Source organism: Erinaceus europaeus, chromosome 10, assembly GCF_950295315.1.
Source record: "Erinaceus europaeus chromosome 10, mEriEur2.1, whole genome shotgun sequence".
Taxonomy (NCBI): Eukaryota; Metazoa; Chordata; class Mammalia; order Eulipotyphla; family Erinaceidae; genus Erinaceus; species Erinaceus europaeus.
In genome coordinates, this window is record NC_080171.1 from 39,280,017 (window position 1) to 39,298,170 (window position 18,154).

At 40.6% G+C, this 18,154-nt stretch overlaps 1 protein-coding gene and 1 pseudogene across 1 annotated transcript in view; both read left to right on the top strand.

Moving 5' to 3' along the window:
• PRUNE2 (prune homolog 2 with BCH domain) overlaps positions 1 to 18,154 on the top strand; it is a 328,462-nt gene that overhangs the window by 230,501 nt on the left and 79,807 nt on the right. Inside the window, exons 8-9 of the mRNA XM_060199543.1 lie at positions 1,127 to 7,619; positions 7,938 to 8,676. Of these exons, the coding sequence (XP_060055526.1) occupies positions 1,127 to 7,619; positions 7,938 to 8,676 (7,232 nt within the window). The remainder of the gene's footprint in view (positions 1 to 1,126; positions 7,620 to 7,937; positions 8,677 to 18,154) is intronic.
• Positions 10,715 to 17,602, top strand: LOC103107333 (large ribosomal subunit protein uL24-like; annotated as a pseudogene).

Consider the following 18,154-nt stretch of genomic DNA (forward strand, 5'->3'; position numbering starts at 1 on the left):
CTTAATCTGCTGCGCTACTGCCCGACCCCCCAAAAAAGAAAGTTTCAGTACATGTTTGGTGCCCAATATTGAATAATAGATGACTGGCTGCTTTAGTAACAGTTTATCCTCAGATACTAAAATTCAAATCCTCTGGGGTAATGAGTCAGTTTTGATTTTTTTTTTTAACATAAGGCTTTGGAAATAATAGACAAAATTAATCAATATAGGGCACCAAATCAGGTGTGTAATCAGAAACCTACATGAAAATAGTTATGATTTATTTTATGTAGGTGTGGATGACATGGTTTCAGCACTAATCTTTGCTCACTAGTGGATGAATATAATATAATGTTTACCTGCAGGTGGCTAGAGGCACCCTCACTTTCTGTTTGCTAAGAGATTCATCTTAGCTCTCTTCACATGTGACTGTAGGTGCTTTCAGGCTTCTCTGTGCTTTCTCAATCCCAAATATTAAAGAAATTCTTTCTCCTGTTGCAGTTGGTCCTGTGTTTTCTCTTCTGACCATATTTATCTGTGTATTACATCATGAGCCACTTTTTTTTTCAAATCTTTGTTTTGCCTTGTCTGTAAAGCTGAATTTTATCTTTAGTCATTAACTTCCCTGTGACAAGATGACCTAGGTCCCCCTTAGCCTCAAATATGGTGATTTTCAAATTACTTTTAGCAGCAAATCAATTTCAAAATTGCTCCATTTAAAATAGGCAAAAGTAGATGACTTGATGAAAGGATTTGAAGAATTCGAGTTGATTCCACCCACTTCTTTCTGCCTTTTTCCTCTCAAGCCATTCAGCCCACTCTGGCTCTCACACATGATAGATAGCCCCTAAAAATCCTGAGCAGCACAAAATAGAAAGTGCTTTAGAGGAATCTCTTTTAGTCTAAGTGGTCATGTGGCTATTTTCTCAGTGGCAAAATAAAAATAGAGTCTCCACCCTGAAAAAATACCTGTGAGGAAGCCAAAACTCTCACTTTCTGAACCCCAAAAAGGTACATTTTCTACTAGGTGAACTAACTCCTAGCCCCTGAGTTCTTATACAATAAGCATAGGCTTATTGTATATTTATAAAATAAGAGGACAAAGAGCACCTGTATGCTCTCACACACCCCTGTATCTTCCCAACAGATTTGCTGTGAACTGGAGGAGTCCCAGAACCCTTGCCTAGAGCTGGAGCCCTTTGAGTGTGGCTGTGATGATATCCTGGTGTACCATCAGGAGAACACTGCCGCGACTTGTGACCAAGTAGTTCTTCTGGTCAAGGAAGTCATCAATAGGAGGTGTCCAGAGATGGTTTCCAATAGCCGGACATCCTCAACAGAAGCTGTGGCAGGCAGTGCCCCACTCTCTCAGGGATCTTCAGGGATTATGGAGCTATATGGTTCTGACATCGAACCACAACACAGCTCTGTGAACTTCATAGAAAATCCTCCAGATCTCAGTGATTCCAATCAGGCCCAGGCAGACGTCAGCGTAGACCTTGTGAGTCCAGACAGTGGACTGGCCACCATCCGAAGCAGCCGTTCATCCAAAGAGAGCTCAGTTTTCCTCAGTGATGACAGTCCAGTGGGAGAAGGTGCTGTACCTCACCATAATCTCCTCCCAGGGTTTGACTCCTATAGTCCTATCCCTGAAGGGATAATAGCAGAGGAGCATGCTCCATCTGGAGAACACAGTGAGCACTTTGACCTCTTCAACTTTGACCCAGCTCCCATGGCTTCTGGGCACTCCCAACCATCTTCTCATTCTGTAGACTACTCCCCAGCAGATGACTTCTTCCCCAACAGTGATTCATCAGAGGGACAACTCCCCACGGGGCCCAAGGGGCTTGATGGAATAGGAATAAATATATCAAATTATTCTTCCAGTTCACTTTTGTCAGGGGATGACAAAGATCATTTTGCAGAATTTGACGAAGAGTTTGTCCAGCAACAGGAAAGTCCCAGGAATAACTCTGAAAGAAATTTGAGCATGACAGGGTTTGTGGGAGATGAATGTTCTTCACCAGAAATACTGAAAAATAGTGTAAAAAGAGTTCCACCAACACCCATGAATAGCTTTGTAGAAAGTTCACCTTCCACTGAAGAACCAACTCTAATCTATTCAGAAGACATGACTCCCAAAGTAGTCAACACAGGTCATACAAGGTCACCTCAGACTCGGGCACGGTGCAGCAGTTGGTGGGGAGGTTTAGAAATAGACTCTAAGAACATTGCAGATGCATGGAGTTCCAGTGAACAAGAATCTGTCTTCCAAAGCCCCGAGTCATGGAAAGACCATAAGCCAAGTCCTATTGATAGGAGAGCATCAGAGTCTCTATTTCAACCAAAATCTCTTGAACTCCCAAAGTCAGGTCCCTGGGAATCTGAATTTGGCCAGCATGGGCTGGGAGACAATGACATTCAAAACCAAAATGAGGAAAATGTACAGTTTCAGAACCTGCCCTCTGAGACCTCACATTTGCCAAGTGCTTCTCCTCAGGGAACAAACCACCTAATAGAAGACTTTGCAGCTCTGTGGCATTCTGATCGCTCTCCCACTGCAATGCCTGAGCCCTGGGGAAATGCCACAGGTGATGGTAAACCAGCTGCAGTATCAGCATTTCCAACCTGGAGTGCATTTGGTAAAGAGGAAGATGACAAAGCTTTGAAAAATACTTGGAATCTGCACCCAACAAACAGTGAAATACCTTCTGTGAGGGACCCAAATGAGTGGGCCATGACAAAAAGCGGGTTTTCTTTTACTTCAGATAACCTAGAGGGCAATTTGCCCAATGACATAAATAGTGAAGCAGCAACCCCAGAAGCAGTATGGGGCAAAAAGCACCATGACTCCAGGGATAATATCTTAGTACCTGGAAATCCCAGATCTGATCTGGACCATACATGGAAGCCAGCAAAGGATGATCATGAGAGTTTAGCAAACCTGAAAATGAGGGGGAAAGTATGTGAAAAGGTAGACTCCTGGAACCTTTTTGAGGATAGTATGAAGAAGGGAGGGTCAGATGCTCTAGCTCCTTGGGAAGATTCCTTCTTATCGTATAAATGTTCTGATTACAGTGCATCCAATATTGGGGAAGACTCGGTGCCTTCTCCCTTAGACACCAACTACTCTACCTCTGACTCTTACACATCACCAACATTTGCTGGAGATGAAAAAGAGACTGAAAATAAGCCGTTTGGGAAAGAGGGAGGTTTTGAGGCAAATGATACTATTTCTATCACAGAGACCAAAATGCCCCCTCAATCACCACAGCAGCCACCTAGAAATCGAATTAGTTCAGACCCTGGCAACCTAGAGATGTGGACTTCACTGCAGGCAGAGAATAGATCTGAAACTAATGCTGCTCACAATCCAGATGAAGATTTACTCAAGCCAGGGCCCATGGATGATATGGGTGTCTCTGTGGGGAATGACCCAGGGGAAAGCAACCAGTCCAGTTACATTGACCACAGCATGATGCAGCTGCAAAATGAAACAAACCAACAGCTCACACTTCTGCACAGTAGTACCAACTCCCAGCAGGCAACCCCCAACAGTGTTGACTTGTGGAATGGGGTGATTGTAGAGGATACTCAGTCAACAGCAACCATCTCAGATATGGATAATGATTTGGACTGGGATGACTGCAGTGGAGGTGTGGCCATCCCTGGGGAAGGTCAACCACAAGGATACATGGCTGAAGCTACAGAACCTGAAACCCGATTTTCAGTGAGACAGTTAGAACCATGGGGTGTGGAGTATTCAGAATCAAGTCAGGTGGGCTGGGGCCTCCCTGACTCTTTGGAACATGGCAAAGATGCTGCTCCCAATGAAGATTACATGTTGAGTGAGAAAAGCGTACAGCTCATAGCAAATAGTATTTGGGACTCAGTCATGAAAGATAACATCTCACCATTAATATTACCAGACCCATTATATACTGCAGATTCAGAACAAAATAGATCACCTCCTGAAACTCCCAGCTCATCAGAAAAAGATAAAGACAGTTACCTTCAAGATGTGCTTGAAAACTCGGGACTCAATGAATCAGGAGCATCTATCCCTGATCCAGATAAGTCAGACACATTCCAAGGAAACTTGCCAAGTGATGCAGCTTCTCTTGAAAGTTCAGGACATTTTGCATACTCAGATCAATGGAAAGATCCTAGTTATGGACAAAGTGAAGTTGAAGAGGAAGCTCATGAACCCTCTGAGAAAGAATGCTTCAGTGAAGAAGAGGTGATAGATGGTGCTTCTGGGATTTCTGGAAAAGGGCAAGGTGACCAAAAACACTCTTCTCCAGATGTATACAAACACCAGGAAATCTGCAATGACTCAAGCAAAGTCAGCTCTCTTCCAGTCACTTCCAGTCCTCAGTCAGAAAATCTCTCAGAGGATTTAGAGACTGAAAAGGTTTTTTTTGGCCCTGACTGTGATGAACAAACAGAGATAACCACAGATCACCTGCAGACACAAGAAACCTGTGAAGAGCACCATACAAATTATAGAATTTCCAGTGAAACAACTGAAACCTCAGATAGGCAGAATTTAACAGAAAATTTGTCTTTACCAGATGTGAACCTTGAGAAAACTAAAGAATGTAATATTCTGCAGCCAGAGAGAGTAGACCAAGAGTTACCTCATGAATGTCCCCCAAACCTTGATGTTTGGGAGGACCCTGAAGACAGTGATATGCAAGTCAGTTGCATAAGTTCTGAGATAACTAAGAATGATGAAGTTAACAATACTGAGAACAACCCTCTAGCAACCAATTCACCTGGAAATTTTGATAGAGATAGTATTTCTAGTGAATATACACATTCCAGTGCATCAACTCCAGACCCAAGTGATTTTTCAGCTTCCTTGAATTCCTGGGGCCAAGAACTCAATGCTGAGCATCGGAAGCAGAATCAAGATAACTGTGATTTTCAGAATCACCAAGAATCTGAACTAAGTATTGCTGCTGGACACAGAGAAATAATTACTGAAATGAAAGACCAGGAGAAAGACAAAACAGACAGTTTGGAAAGGAGCTCACATAAGAAAGTTCCTACATTTTTAGAGCATTGGAATGATCCAGTAGATGGTGATTCCTTTTCCTCTTTATCCAGCCCTGAAACAGGCAAATATACTGAATATCAGGAAAGAAATATAATGATTAGTCATGAGGAGAAAAGTGAATATGATTATCCTGAAACTGTGCAGGCAGAGAATGTCACATTCATCCCAATAAGCTCAGGTTCTGATGATGACAGTGTGGGTGATGAAGAATCAGTGGAGAAAAATACCAGTTTGGCCACTTCTCATGTTGCTCCGCATGAAATCAGAGCTTGGGATGCATTGAATGAACCTGGTGAGTTCTTAGCAGTAGTTGATCCTAACTCTGAGGAATTGTTTGATTATGTAGGTGGTTCAGGATCAGCAAAGCAAGGGAATAAGCCAGACCCATTCTGTGACTATCAACAAAGCAGCCCTGACCACTGGAATTTCTCATCACTAGAGGAGACCAAAATGCAGATCACAACAGAGAATCTGGAGATAAGGCCTTCTCCCGAAACAGGAAAGATGGGAGATAATGTATGGCAAACATCTCCTCAAACTAAACCAAATGATGAAAACTATTCTAAACTGGAAGTGCTTGGATTCTCAACTGAGAGTACTGAGTGGTGGAATAACACTCCACAGGATGGGCAACCAATTGCCAATGCATATGAAGGGGAGTTATCTAATTCAGGTGATGTGTTAGAGATCAGTTCTTCAGAATACCAAAATATGGGTCCCTGGGGACTGCCCATTAAGGGTGATACTGGATCCACAGCAAGACATTGTACTAACACTTTCAGTGATACACACCAGTCACCCTTCCTGGATGATAGTGAGGATAACTCACACAAGCAATTTTGGAATATTCAACCAAGGCAAACAGATCCAGAGACTAATCAACTTAGCCAGCTTGTAGTACTGGACCAAGTTAAAGAAAAAGATTCAGAGGAGCAAACCTTAATGTTTTCTGTTGGTGATAAACTGAATTCTGAAACACCTGTTCAAGAGCAGTGTCCGAGTACAGTGCTATCTGTCTGGAATCAGCCAGGCCCAACTATGGAGTGTCAAGGAACAAATTGGTGGGAAGAAGAACCATACCCTAGTGAAATAGTGGGCTCAAGGGTTGACTCAGAAGATTTTCCTGCTGTCAATTCTTTGATCCAATCCAGAAAGTCTTCAGGTTCTGAATGGACTGACTCTACTCCTAGTGAGGAGCCCTCAGGAAAATTTGTTCCAGATATTCTACACGACAACACCCAAGAAGATGGGCATCTGGCCTCAGCTTACCCTGATTTGTGGGTGGATGCTAAGCAACCCTTTAGTTTGAAATCAGATGGTGAGAATCCTGATATTCTGACTAACTGTGACCATGAAAACAATTCTCAGACTTCTACCAGTCCTGATATTTGCCATGAGTATGAGGCAAAGCAAGAGAGTGAGCATAACATCAGTGCTGACATAGAACCTGAACAGGAATCCAGTAAGCTGTATCTCACTGAGACCCAGATGGATGAAGACTCCAGTCAGGAGCTGAGGCAAGAATTTGCCCCGTACAACTCAGAATTATATTTTGAAAGCACATTTTCACTGCCTCCAGTTAGTGATCAAGCAAACACAAATGACTCATCTCAGCCTGTCTCTCACAAAAATTCCCCTGAACTTTCTGACTTAAATAGTGAATACAACACAGATTTAGAAGTGTCAGGAAAAAAAGCTGACCCAGGAATAGCACCAGTGTTGGAGCCTGTTGACTTGACAATACCAATGACTGAAAAGGTGGGCACCAGCATTGTTGTAATTCATCAAGAGCCAACTATAAAAGTTAGTAGTTCTTGGATGCCAGATGATTTTCTTCTTGAAGGTCAGAGAGAGACGGGAGATTTGCTGGCTGATGAGAACCCTTTTCCTGTGGAGAATACTGCCACAGCTCCTGTGCTGACCTTGGGCACTTGTCTGGATGTAAATGAAGCTGCCCTTGATCATAGTTTCAGTGAAGCCTCAGGTCTCAACACATCCACGGGAACAATAGATGACATGAGTAGATTGACATTATCAGAAGGCAACCCTGAAACATCAGTTGATGGAGAAGGAGGGAAGCATGATATCTGTTCATCTGAAGCCTCATGGGGTGATTTTGAATATGATGCCATGGGCCAAAATATTGATGAAGATTTAATGAAAGAACCTGATCACTTTTTTTATGGTGGTGACCCTCCCTTGGAAGAGGATACTCTGAAGCCATCACTGGCACCATACACACCACCTTTTGATTTGTCCTACCTCACAGACCCTAAGCCTGGTACTGAAATGACAACAGCAGCTGAGGTTCCAGAGGATGAGTCCTTGGAGAGTGAAACAGAAGAGATGTTGCTTTCTGACCTTCCTGATCAAAAAGGCAAGACAATTCCTGCCGACACCATCAATAGCCAGCCTGGACACCAGTTGGTTGTTCTACATATTCATGAAGATCCTGAGTCAGTTTCTTTGCCTGTTGAAACAGGCTACAATACTGAGTTCTCTCCATCAAATATCCACTGGGAGGTAGAAGTGGATGATTCAGGTTTACCAGTAGGTGGAGATATAGGACTGTCAACTGGTAAGGAAACCCTCCTCCCTCCCACCCCCAAGACTTTGCTGCTTTCATTAAAGAAGGCATTTGTAAAATTCCTTCTTCCTACCATTTGGGTAGAGAAGAATTAACTAAATCTGTAATGCATGCCTGTATTATACATAGCACAAGTTTTTGCTGCCATATAGTGCCTATCCCTGATATTGCACGAGACAAACAACTCTATAAAATAGAAATATTTCTTAACATATCTCTTTTTAGGTGGATCATTTGCAAAGATCACAAACACATAATGTGTTAATTAAGTCTTGTTCTCTCTTTCTCACCTTGATCTTTCACTTCTAGGTGTGAGTAAGGGTATATTAGAGTTGGAAAAAGAAAAAATAACTCCTACCAAAGAGCCTAAGGAGATAAAACCAGAATATGTGGGGAAAGGATGCTTAGAGAAGAATGAAGATAACCATGAACTACACATGGATTACATACTTGTAAACCATGAAGAAAATTTGTCCCCAAAGCCAGAGACTGGCGAAGCAAGAGGCAGCATGTCTGAATTTGAAGAGGTTCATAGAACTTCTGAGGAAATGGTGCTGCCAGGGACAGAGTTAGCAGTCTGTCCAGACATACATCAGCCTGTAGCTTTAGATGGAGGGAAAGAGTATTCTGCAGAGAGAATGTCCTCCAAAAATGGTGTGAGATCATCGCTTGAAAGCCCAGGGCAAGACCCAAGCTGGATGGTGTTAGAACATAGTGAGCTTAGTGATCCAGCCTCAGAAGCTAACAACTCAGAACCTGGGGTATCTGGACAGGTTGTGGAGCCAGTCTCTGATCTATGCTTGGACAAGAGTCCCCAGTTTCAGGCTGTGGGAAGAATAAAGCCTCTAGAACCTTTAGCACAATCACAGAAGAGTCAGAGCCGAGGCCAGGCTGGCCCAGATGGAGTTATGCTGCAGACTGTCACCCATGACAATGGATGGGAAATGCTTTCCCCACAGCCTTCTAAGGAAAACATGATTCCTGAAGCAGAAATGGAGGAGGAGACAGAGTTTCTTGAGTCCAGAACAAGGAAACCAAAAGCAAACAAGTAAGCAAAAAAATTAAACTAATATTTTTTTCCTGAAATACATGTAATTAGCAACTGGGGTATGGTGAAGGGCTAAGAGCTTTTCTTAAATTTATTACAAGGGAAACCACCCATAAAAGCAGCCACTACATAACTTTAAAACAATGAATTGTATACATTTTCACCAAAAAAAAAAAAAAGCCCTATCAGCTTTCATCCAGAGTTTTATGCACATCCTTGTGATTATTCCACCTACTCAGTATTCATATTTCTCTTACTAAACAGGCAGTTGGAACTGGAGAGGGAAAGGGCAAGATGATTTGTACACATTATCTCATTTAATCCTAACAATAACCCTGTTGTGGTATTATTACCTTTATTCTGTGCATCCTGGTGGGAGCAGGGGACTTGAGATTCAGAAAGATTCTATATAACTTGACTAGAATTAAATAACCAGGATGAATGCTCTAGAATTCAAAGTTCCCCATTGAAAAGCCTGTATTTTTCCAACAGACATTGCTTAGCATGCAGAGAAGGAGAGTGTGGTTTTATGTAAACAACTAAATTACTGGTAGAAATAAGGAGACGCCACATAGGTTCCAAATCTCAATGTGAAACATTCATTTTCTAATTATTTGAAAAATTGACTTTGTCCATGAAATCAGCAATTCAATTATTCATTCATTCATTTACCACACAGATTTTGAGAATCTGCGCTGTGTGGAATTTGGGGGTAGTCAATGGGCATGAAATAGGAAAGAGAATGCCATCCTTGCCCTCAAGCTATTAGGTTCTTCTGAAACTGTTTAGGATGATTCATTTCTCATCATTTGCTCTCATAAACTCCTCCTGCCTCCAGAAACCAAAGATACAATGGGGAAAAGTTACAAAAGTGAAGGGGGAAAATAACATTTCCTTCTTAAAATGTACTATTAAGAAAAATATATTTCCTGCTCATTTTAGGAGTATAAAGAACAATACACAGCATACATACAGTCATTGTCAAATAACATTTACTGCAGACTGGCTCTACCATTACCAGTTATGAACTGTTGGATTAACCTTAGCCTTAAGTGCCTTTCGTCCATAGAATTGGTGGGTTGGAATGGAGCATATCAGGCCTTCCTGTGAACTTCATTTGTGTGTCACAGTAAATAGGAAGTGTCCAGGAGAGCTTTGACATCCAAAAATTACATATTTTGGTGAAAGAATCAGAGAAAATAGAACAGGGAGGTTATTGAGGACTAGAGAAATGCTAGGAGGAATTAAAACTCTACTGCATTCAAGTGCAGCTTCATCAATCCAGACATTTTTAGTTGTTCTGATTTTCTTTTCTTACTGCCAAGCAATTTCCTGCCAGAGAGACCCCAAATCCGTTATCAGAAAGAGAGAGTAGCAGATGGACCCCAGCAGCCCTGCTGGCATTGTTACAGATTGAGCTCAGAACTCAGGCAGCCTTGAGCTGGCTGGGCTATTATTTGGCTTCCTGTCTGCATATTTCATATGCCCCTGCAGTCCAGCAGATGATAATGTCCATTCGTACCACCAACACCTTTTTTTTTTCTTTCAGTAAAACTACTTATTCCTTTCCATTCAACTCCTGCAGTCATGAAAATGTCATAACAACTGGGGGTGATAGGAGGATTTTTCTGCTGGTATTTATATTACTTTTGCAAAAATAATTTGCTCTGAATGCATTTGAAAGCATTCCTCTGTATTTGATTTTGAGAAGGTGCAAAGTTGTTTCATACAGTGATTCCATAAGTAGCATTCCAAGACCCAAGTATCATCTGTGCACTTGTTAGAAATGCAGGTAATCAACCCCATGTTTAGCATCTGAATGGAGAATTGGCATGGGACCCAGCTATGTATGTTTCAACATCTTCTGGAGATTCTGACATGTACTTGAAGTTTGAGAACTACTGGGTTAAAAGTTGATCCAGCCCTCCAGGAGTTCACAGTTCAATGCAGGAGTCAGTGAGCAAGTAGATAATGCTGCAATCTTTAAGCCAAGATAGTTAATGACCACTATTGGTTTAAATATAAATAGCCATCAATTATGAGCATTTGCCATGGAAAAGGCACTGCACATTGTATATGCACCATCTCCCATTACCATGGCAATGGAATGAGGTAAGAATTACACAAGAGAGGAAACTGGTATTTGGAAAGCATGAATCACTTGCTCTGGTTTCTAGTCAGAAAGTGGGATAGGAAATGGTCTCATTGTACAAAGTATGTGTTAGTGCTGTTAAGTCTAGAGGGGTATTATCTTAGTTGGTGCATTTTTAAAAAAATTATTTGTTTGTTTGTTTATCTATGTATTTATTTTTAACTAGAGCACTGCTGAGTTATGGATAATAGTGTGGGGGGGGGGTTGGGGGAATTGATCCTAGGACTTTGGAGTCTCAGGCATGAGAGTCTCTGCATAACCATTATGCTATCTATCCTTACCTGGGGTGTTTTTTAAGGAGGAAAAACCAGCAACAACTTATTTATGAAGGTAGAAACAGAGTGCTTTACAGGACCTACAAGAAGAATTGAATTTTTTTTAATCAAAGAAAAATATGGGGCGAGGGGAGATAGCATAATGGTTATGCAAACAGACTCTCATGCCTAAGAGTCCAAAGTCCCAGATTCAATCTCTGGCACCACCCACCATAAGCCAGAGCTGAGCAGTGCTCTGGTATTAAAGAAAAAATATATATGATCACACTCCTGAACAGGATGTATTTCTTTATACTGACATGATTGTAAAGTAATCTAGATTTATTTTTAATGAAAGGAGAGGTCAAGAAAGCAAAAATGACTCAATCTACAAAAATCAAATGTTATTAGAGATGGACATTAAAGGAAAGTCATATTCTGTTATGCCAAAGAAGAGGGTGAGAGGCCAGTCAAATTAATTGGGGGAGGGGGAGAAATGAAGGAAATGGAGATAGGAAGTAATTACAGGAGCAGCATGGAAAAATAGCCAAACTTTCTCAGCCTATCTTTTGATACATAATCTGATCATGCAACAGAATACCAAAATGAAGATGGATTTAAATTTGATTTTAATTCAAACATGGCCTTCATTAGTAGAAATAGTCTAAGTATATGCAGTTTGACACCCCAGCTACAAGCCAGTGTCTTTCTTTGCAGTTGCCCAACCACACTTCCTTTCAGTTCTCATTGAAACTATGAAACCTGAAACTGGAGCAGTAAGCCGTATTTTGAAAGTTCGAAGGAACATTGGAAAGATGCCTTTCTCTTTGTATTTCACCTACTCAGTCTTCCCAAAACTTGTCATATTTGGAAATAAATTCTCTCCTTTGAGATTCCTAGTACTGTATTCTAGTTCCCTAGGGCCAGTTTTTCCAGAGGCTTTTGTGTTCATCTTTTAGCTCAGGATCTTAAATCAATTTCTGAGATTGATGGAGGTGCTATGTAGTGACACAGAATATTTACAGTCATCTGCAGCTCCTAATCCCTTATTCAAATGAAGAACTGTGTAGATGTTAGTCTTTTGTTTGTTTGCTTTTAATTTAATTATAAAATAAAAAATAGAAAAATTCTGACAAAACTGCAGGATAAGAGGGGTAAAACTCCACACATTTCCCACCACCAGAGTTCCATATCCCATCCCCTCCACTGGAAACTTTCCTGTTCTTTATTTCTCTGGGAGTATGGACCCAGGAGCTTTATGGGGTGCAGAAGGTAGAAGGTCTGGTTTCTGTAATTGCTTCTCTGCTGAATATGGGCATTGGCAGATTTATCCACACTCCCAGCCTGTTTCTATCTTAGATGTTAGTTTTAAAGAAGTAAGACAAGGTTACAAGGATGTCATAAGAAAAAAGGGGGCGGGGATAGATAGCATAATGGTTATGCAAACAGACTCTCATGCCTGAGGCTCCCTCAAGTCCCAGGTGCAATCCCCCCCCACCATAAGCCAGAGCTGAGCAGTGCTCTGATTAAAAAAAAAAAAAAAAAAAAGGAAAAAAGAAAAAAGGGTAATTTAGTTATGTATTCATCTGGATTCTCAGAAACAGAACTAACAGACTAGAACTTGGGCAGTAGTTGCTTTAATCTTGAGACTGAATTCTACAGCATACTGTAGAGCTTGTTTTATAATTTTGAGATGTTCTTTGACATATTCCAAACTTTGTTTTGTTCTTATGTTCTATTGATTGGATGAGGCGAACCCACGTTCTAAAGAGTTATCTACTTTTTACTCAAAGCTGTCTGATTTCAGTTAAAAGATGCCTTGGAGTTGGCAAAATAGTTCGCTTGGTTTAAGACTGCCTTCTAAAATCTGCCCTCAAAAAAGAAGCTCACTTGGATAATGTGCTGTTTTGCCATGCACATGACCCAGGTTTGAGCCTGGCCCTCACTGCACTGGAGGAAGCTTCAGTGCTGAGGACTCTTTTACTTTCTCTCTGGCTCTCTGTCCCCAAGTAAAAATAACAGGAAAAAAAATGCTCTCATAAGAATATCTAAACTGGTATTTAACCAAATAACTAGTAACCATGAAAAGTTTAGCCAAATTGACACATAATCATTACTAGGACTGGGAAGACATGGATGCCTAGAGGCCACAAGTTAAATCCCAGCACCACCTTATGCCAGAGTTGAGTGTTTTGGTCTTCTTTCTCTCTCTTATAATTAATTAATTAATGATTAATAAATAAATGTTTTAAATATAAGATAAAAATAAACATTAACATAAGTAGTGTTTAAAAAACAGGAACTAAATACTAAGTAAGCATGAACCCATTGTTTTGTATAAATTCACTATCTAAATGATATAAATATGACAATTAGTATACAAATATATCAGCTTTCTTCAGGCATGGGCCAAGAAATATTTGTGCAAGGTGATAGAGAACTGGTTTTCAGGAGGACTAATAAAACTAAAAATGCTTGTCCGATCTTTTGAGACACAGGTAGCAGTCAGGCTGGGGAATCAGAAGGAAAGGGGATGGAAGAGTAAGAGAGATGTTGAGATGTGTCTTATGTGTTGCTCCTTGTATTTGTGGGAGCATAGTTTGTTTCTTGGCTCTGTGGTGTTAGTTGGTGCTGCCTAAAAGCAAGATGACCGTCAAGCACAATATAGACCATATTCCACACAAAATGCTTCTCTTTCCTTCATTCCTTCCTTTTTTAAATTTTTTTATTTATTTATAGGAAAGAGACAGCCAGAAATTGAGAGGAAGGAAGTGGCAGAGAAAAAGAGAGATAGAGAGACACCTGCAGCACTGCTTCACCATTCATGAAGGTTTCCCCCTACAGGTGGGGACCAGGGGCTCAAACCTGGGTCCTTATATATTGTAACATGTTCGCTTAACCAGGTGTGCCACCACCTGGCCCCCCTGGATTCTTCAACTTTATGCCTACATCCAGCCTATCAGTCTAACCCTCCAATTTGTGTTCTATTGGCTTGAGTGAGCTTTCCAAATACAAATACCATCCTTTCACTACCCAGCTTTGTTTTTAAAAAAAAAGATATATATTTATACATATAAGTATATATATATGTATTCATTTATTTGTCCTTTATTTAGAGAAGCATCATAGTTCTTTACCCTAGATTACAAGACTATGAATCCTATCTGTTGCTTATATCCCTGACTAATACAAATACTCCCATCAGCTCTCAGCCTTATACACCAGAGTTGTTTTCAACCTAGTGACTTAGTGCCAGCTATACTTACTATACTTAAGTAGTGCCAGCATATACTTATCTAGAAGTTTCTTGATGTAGCTGGCTTGTTCTCATCATCTTTGGCTCCCCAGAGAGAACTTTTATAACCAGTCTTCCATCTAGAGTAATAGTAATTATATCCGAGTTATTCTAGCCCAGAAATTCTCAATCTGGAGGCAGTTATGCTCTCTACATAGCCATCCACCCCCCCATTCCAAAAAATTTGGCAATGTCTGGAGACATTTTTCATCATCATGACTGGGGGTGGGTCTTCTGTAATCTAATGATCATGGATGGCGCAATGTGACCTACAACGCATGAACAAGTAATCAAGAAAGGACTTCCAGCCCCAAGTGTCAGAGTGCCAAGATAGACAACCTGTCTCTATCCCCCTACTTTATTTAAATTTTTTGTTATAATGGGGGATTTGCCAATCCAGATTGACTTTTTCAGCTAGGAGAGAGGCAGGAGAGCACAGCACTGAAGCTCCCCCCAGTGTTATGAGAGGCTAAGGTTGAATCTGGCTTGTGTGCATGGCAAAGCAGGCACCTACCCAGGTGAGCTATCATACATCATACTATCTCTGTCCTACTTTACTTTTTTTTCCTAACACTAATTTCCTATTTGAACAGATATACTACTTGCTTGTCTAATTATCTTATTGCATCTGTCTCCATCCTTTGGGAAGGCAGAAGTTTAATTTTCCTTATTCATTTCTATATTCCTAGTGCTTAGCCTAGCCCCTAGCATATATTAGGCACTTTGTAAATATGCCTGATTGAATGGATAGAAAGAAAAGTGAAAATTGCCCTACATAAATAACTGTGATAATTTCTGTTGTTTGGTACTTCCTTTTCCAATGGGGAATATGCTAGATTTAGTTTGGAAATGTCTCAGTAAGTTTGGTCTACTGTAACAAATTATCATAATCTAGATGGCTTATAGAGGCTTGTTTCTCATATAGTCCTGGAGACTGGAAGTCTGAAATCAGAGTGCAAGCATGGCTGCATTTTGATGAGAATTCTCTTCTGCAGTGCAGATTCCATCATTCTAGTATATCCTCAAGTGATTGAGTTCCCAGTGGTTTTTTTAATAAGAGCACTAAACTCATTCATAAGGCATTCAACCATATGACCTCATCTAGTCCTAATTACTTTTCAAAAGCTCCACCTCCTAATGCCATTATATCAGGAATGCATAGCAGGTAGAATTTCAACTGATAAATTTCTGGGAGGTATAAACATTCAACTCATAAGAGGGATAGGTATACTTCTTTTCTCATGTCTCAAAACCTACCTCATCCCTTCTTGAAATTTGAGATCATTGTTGTCTATTTTTGATGTGCTTGTTCTTCTATTTATTATGGTTTTACTATGAATCTTAAAACCTTTCAGTTTTCTTGGAGTGTTATTTTCTACTTCACTCAGCCTCATGGAGAAAAAATATGTGTGCCTATTAATTTTCTTTGTATCATCTGCTGTTTGAATGTCCAAAGAGGAAAAATTATTCTGCTTGCTTAGCCTTCTCTTACATTATCAATTCAGCAGTTGACAGCATCTGATCTTCAAAGACATTTGTTTCTATTTTTTATCCTCAATTCATTTAATAATAATGTGGAAGTATTAGATTCTCAAAGAATGTGAAAACTCCACTAGAGCATTTGACATGAAATCTGTCCATCTTATCTATATAATGATCAAGATGCTACTTACTGCATTTAATCAATAATTCTTTTTTAAATAAGTTACCATAGCTGCTCCAGTGCAATGAATGAAACAATACATTTCCCCCAAGCTTTCCAGCTGACTGAATTAGGGCTGTCATGCCCTGGCACAAACTGGGAAAACGTCCTGCAAAGTAAAGAAAATATCAGGGATGATAGCGAATATTCCTCACTCCCCTCATTTAATGGAGTGTTATTTTAATGTTTTCAAGGTATCTATGATTGACCTAGTGGCAGTAATTTAATCACTTTCCTAACTTCCAACTTCTAAAATACATATTCCATAAGGCAGATTGAGTTACAGTATCTGTTCTATAATGATTAACTCCTCCTTCAATAGCCTGCAATGGCTACCTTTTATTCTTTTTCCTTTTTCTTTTTGGAAGGAAACTCCTAGGGAACTTGCACTTCACTAAGACAAGACAAGATCCTGTTTTCTAGCCTCCACCCTGGGCAGAGACAATCTGAACTACAGCCAGCTCTGAAGTTGTCCACTTTCCCCTAATGGATTCTAACTTATCTTGGCTTTTTTGAAATGTGCCTGCACTTTTGCTGGGCCCCGACCAATGAATGACCCTACAAAGCCACACCTTCCTGATGCCCTGCTCCTACTCTGTTCCACTACAAGAATATAAATGGCACTTGAGAAATGATTTCATATCTGCTTATAGTTGAAGAATTTTATAGACTTTAAATGTAAATAATTAAAATGTGCTTCTTCCTAGTTTCCCTTCCTCATTGTCTTCCCACTCAACCCACAACAACCATTGGGAAGACATGAAGTTCTTTTCATTTTTTTGTTTGTTTTGTTTACATAAACACCATTCCCATTGCCAAAAGACTGTGTGTGTCCCATTCCATCCTCACCCCTCACCCCCTACCCCATGATACTGAACATCCAACCTCACCCTCATTTTAAGAATAGGAGCTCACTTCCCTTTTGCGGCCATCACCAGTGCGGCCAAAAGGAAGTTCAAAGGTAAGAGGCATTTCAATGCGCCTTCCCACATTCCCCGCAAGATCATATCTTCCCCTCTCTCCAAAGAGCTGAGACAGAAGTACAACGTTCGCTCCACGCCCATCCGCGAGGACGATGAAGTCCAGGTTGTTCAAGGTCACTACAAAGGACAGCAGATCGGCAAAGTAGTCCAGGTTTACAGGAAGAAATACGTCATCTACATCGAGCGAGTGCAGGGAGAGAAGGCCAATGGCACGACCATCCATGTAGGCATCCACCCCGGGAGGTGGTTATCACTAGACTAAAACTCGACAAAGACCGCAAGAAGATCCTTGAACCAAGAGCCAAGTCTCGCCAAGTAGGAAAGGAGAAGGGCAAATATAAGGAAGAAACCATTGAGAAGATGCAGAAATGAAATAATTTTATATGCAACTTTCATTAAAAACTGCTAAATGAAAAAAAAAAAGAATAGGAACTAACTTGTGGTCCGGGGAGGTGGCTCAGTAGGTAGAGCACAGGACTTATGTGGGTGAGTCCCCAGGTCTCCACTTCAGTTCCTGGCACTGTATATGCCAAAGCATTCTTCTAGTCCCCCCCCCCCATAAAAATAAATAAATCATTTTGTAAAAGAAAGTCTAGGAGCTAACATTTCTTAAATACTTGCCATAGTTAGGTCCTCTACTCTGTTCCCATTTTATTAAAGTTAGATTGATTGAGATTTCCTAAAACTGCCTTATACACCTATCCTACTATTACCTCTTCCTGGGCACTCCCTCGCCTCTGCCAAAAGTAGAAAAAGATCATGTAGCATGAAACTTCTAACAACTAGTTCTAAGGAGGTACGTGTAGTTTTCACCTGATATACTTGTTTTAGCAGCACATATACTAAAATTGCCTGATTGTGGTTAGTCTCTATATGGTTTTTATAACAACGATTTTTTTTATTTGTTTACTTGCTTGCCTTGGGAACCAAACAAATTAATTATTATTACTTCTTCCTCTTCCTCCTCCTCCTCTTCTTCTTCTTCTTCTTTCTCTCTCTCTCTCTCTCCCTGCTAGGAGATGAGAGACAGAAAGAGACATAGAGAGAAGGAGAAACACCACAACACCACTCCACCACTTGTGGAGCTAAACC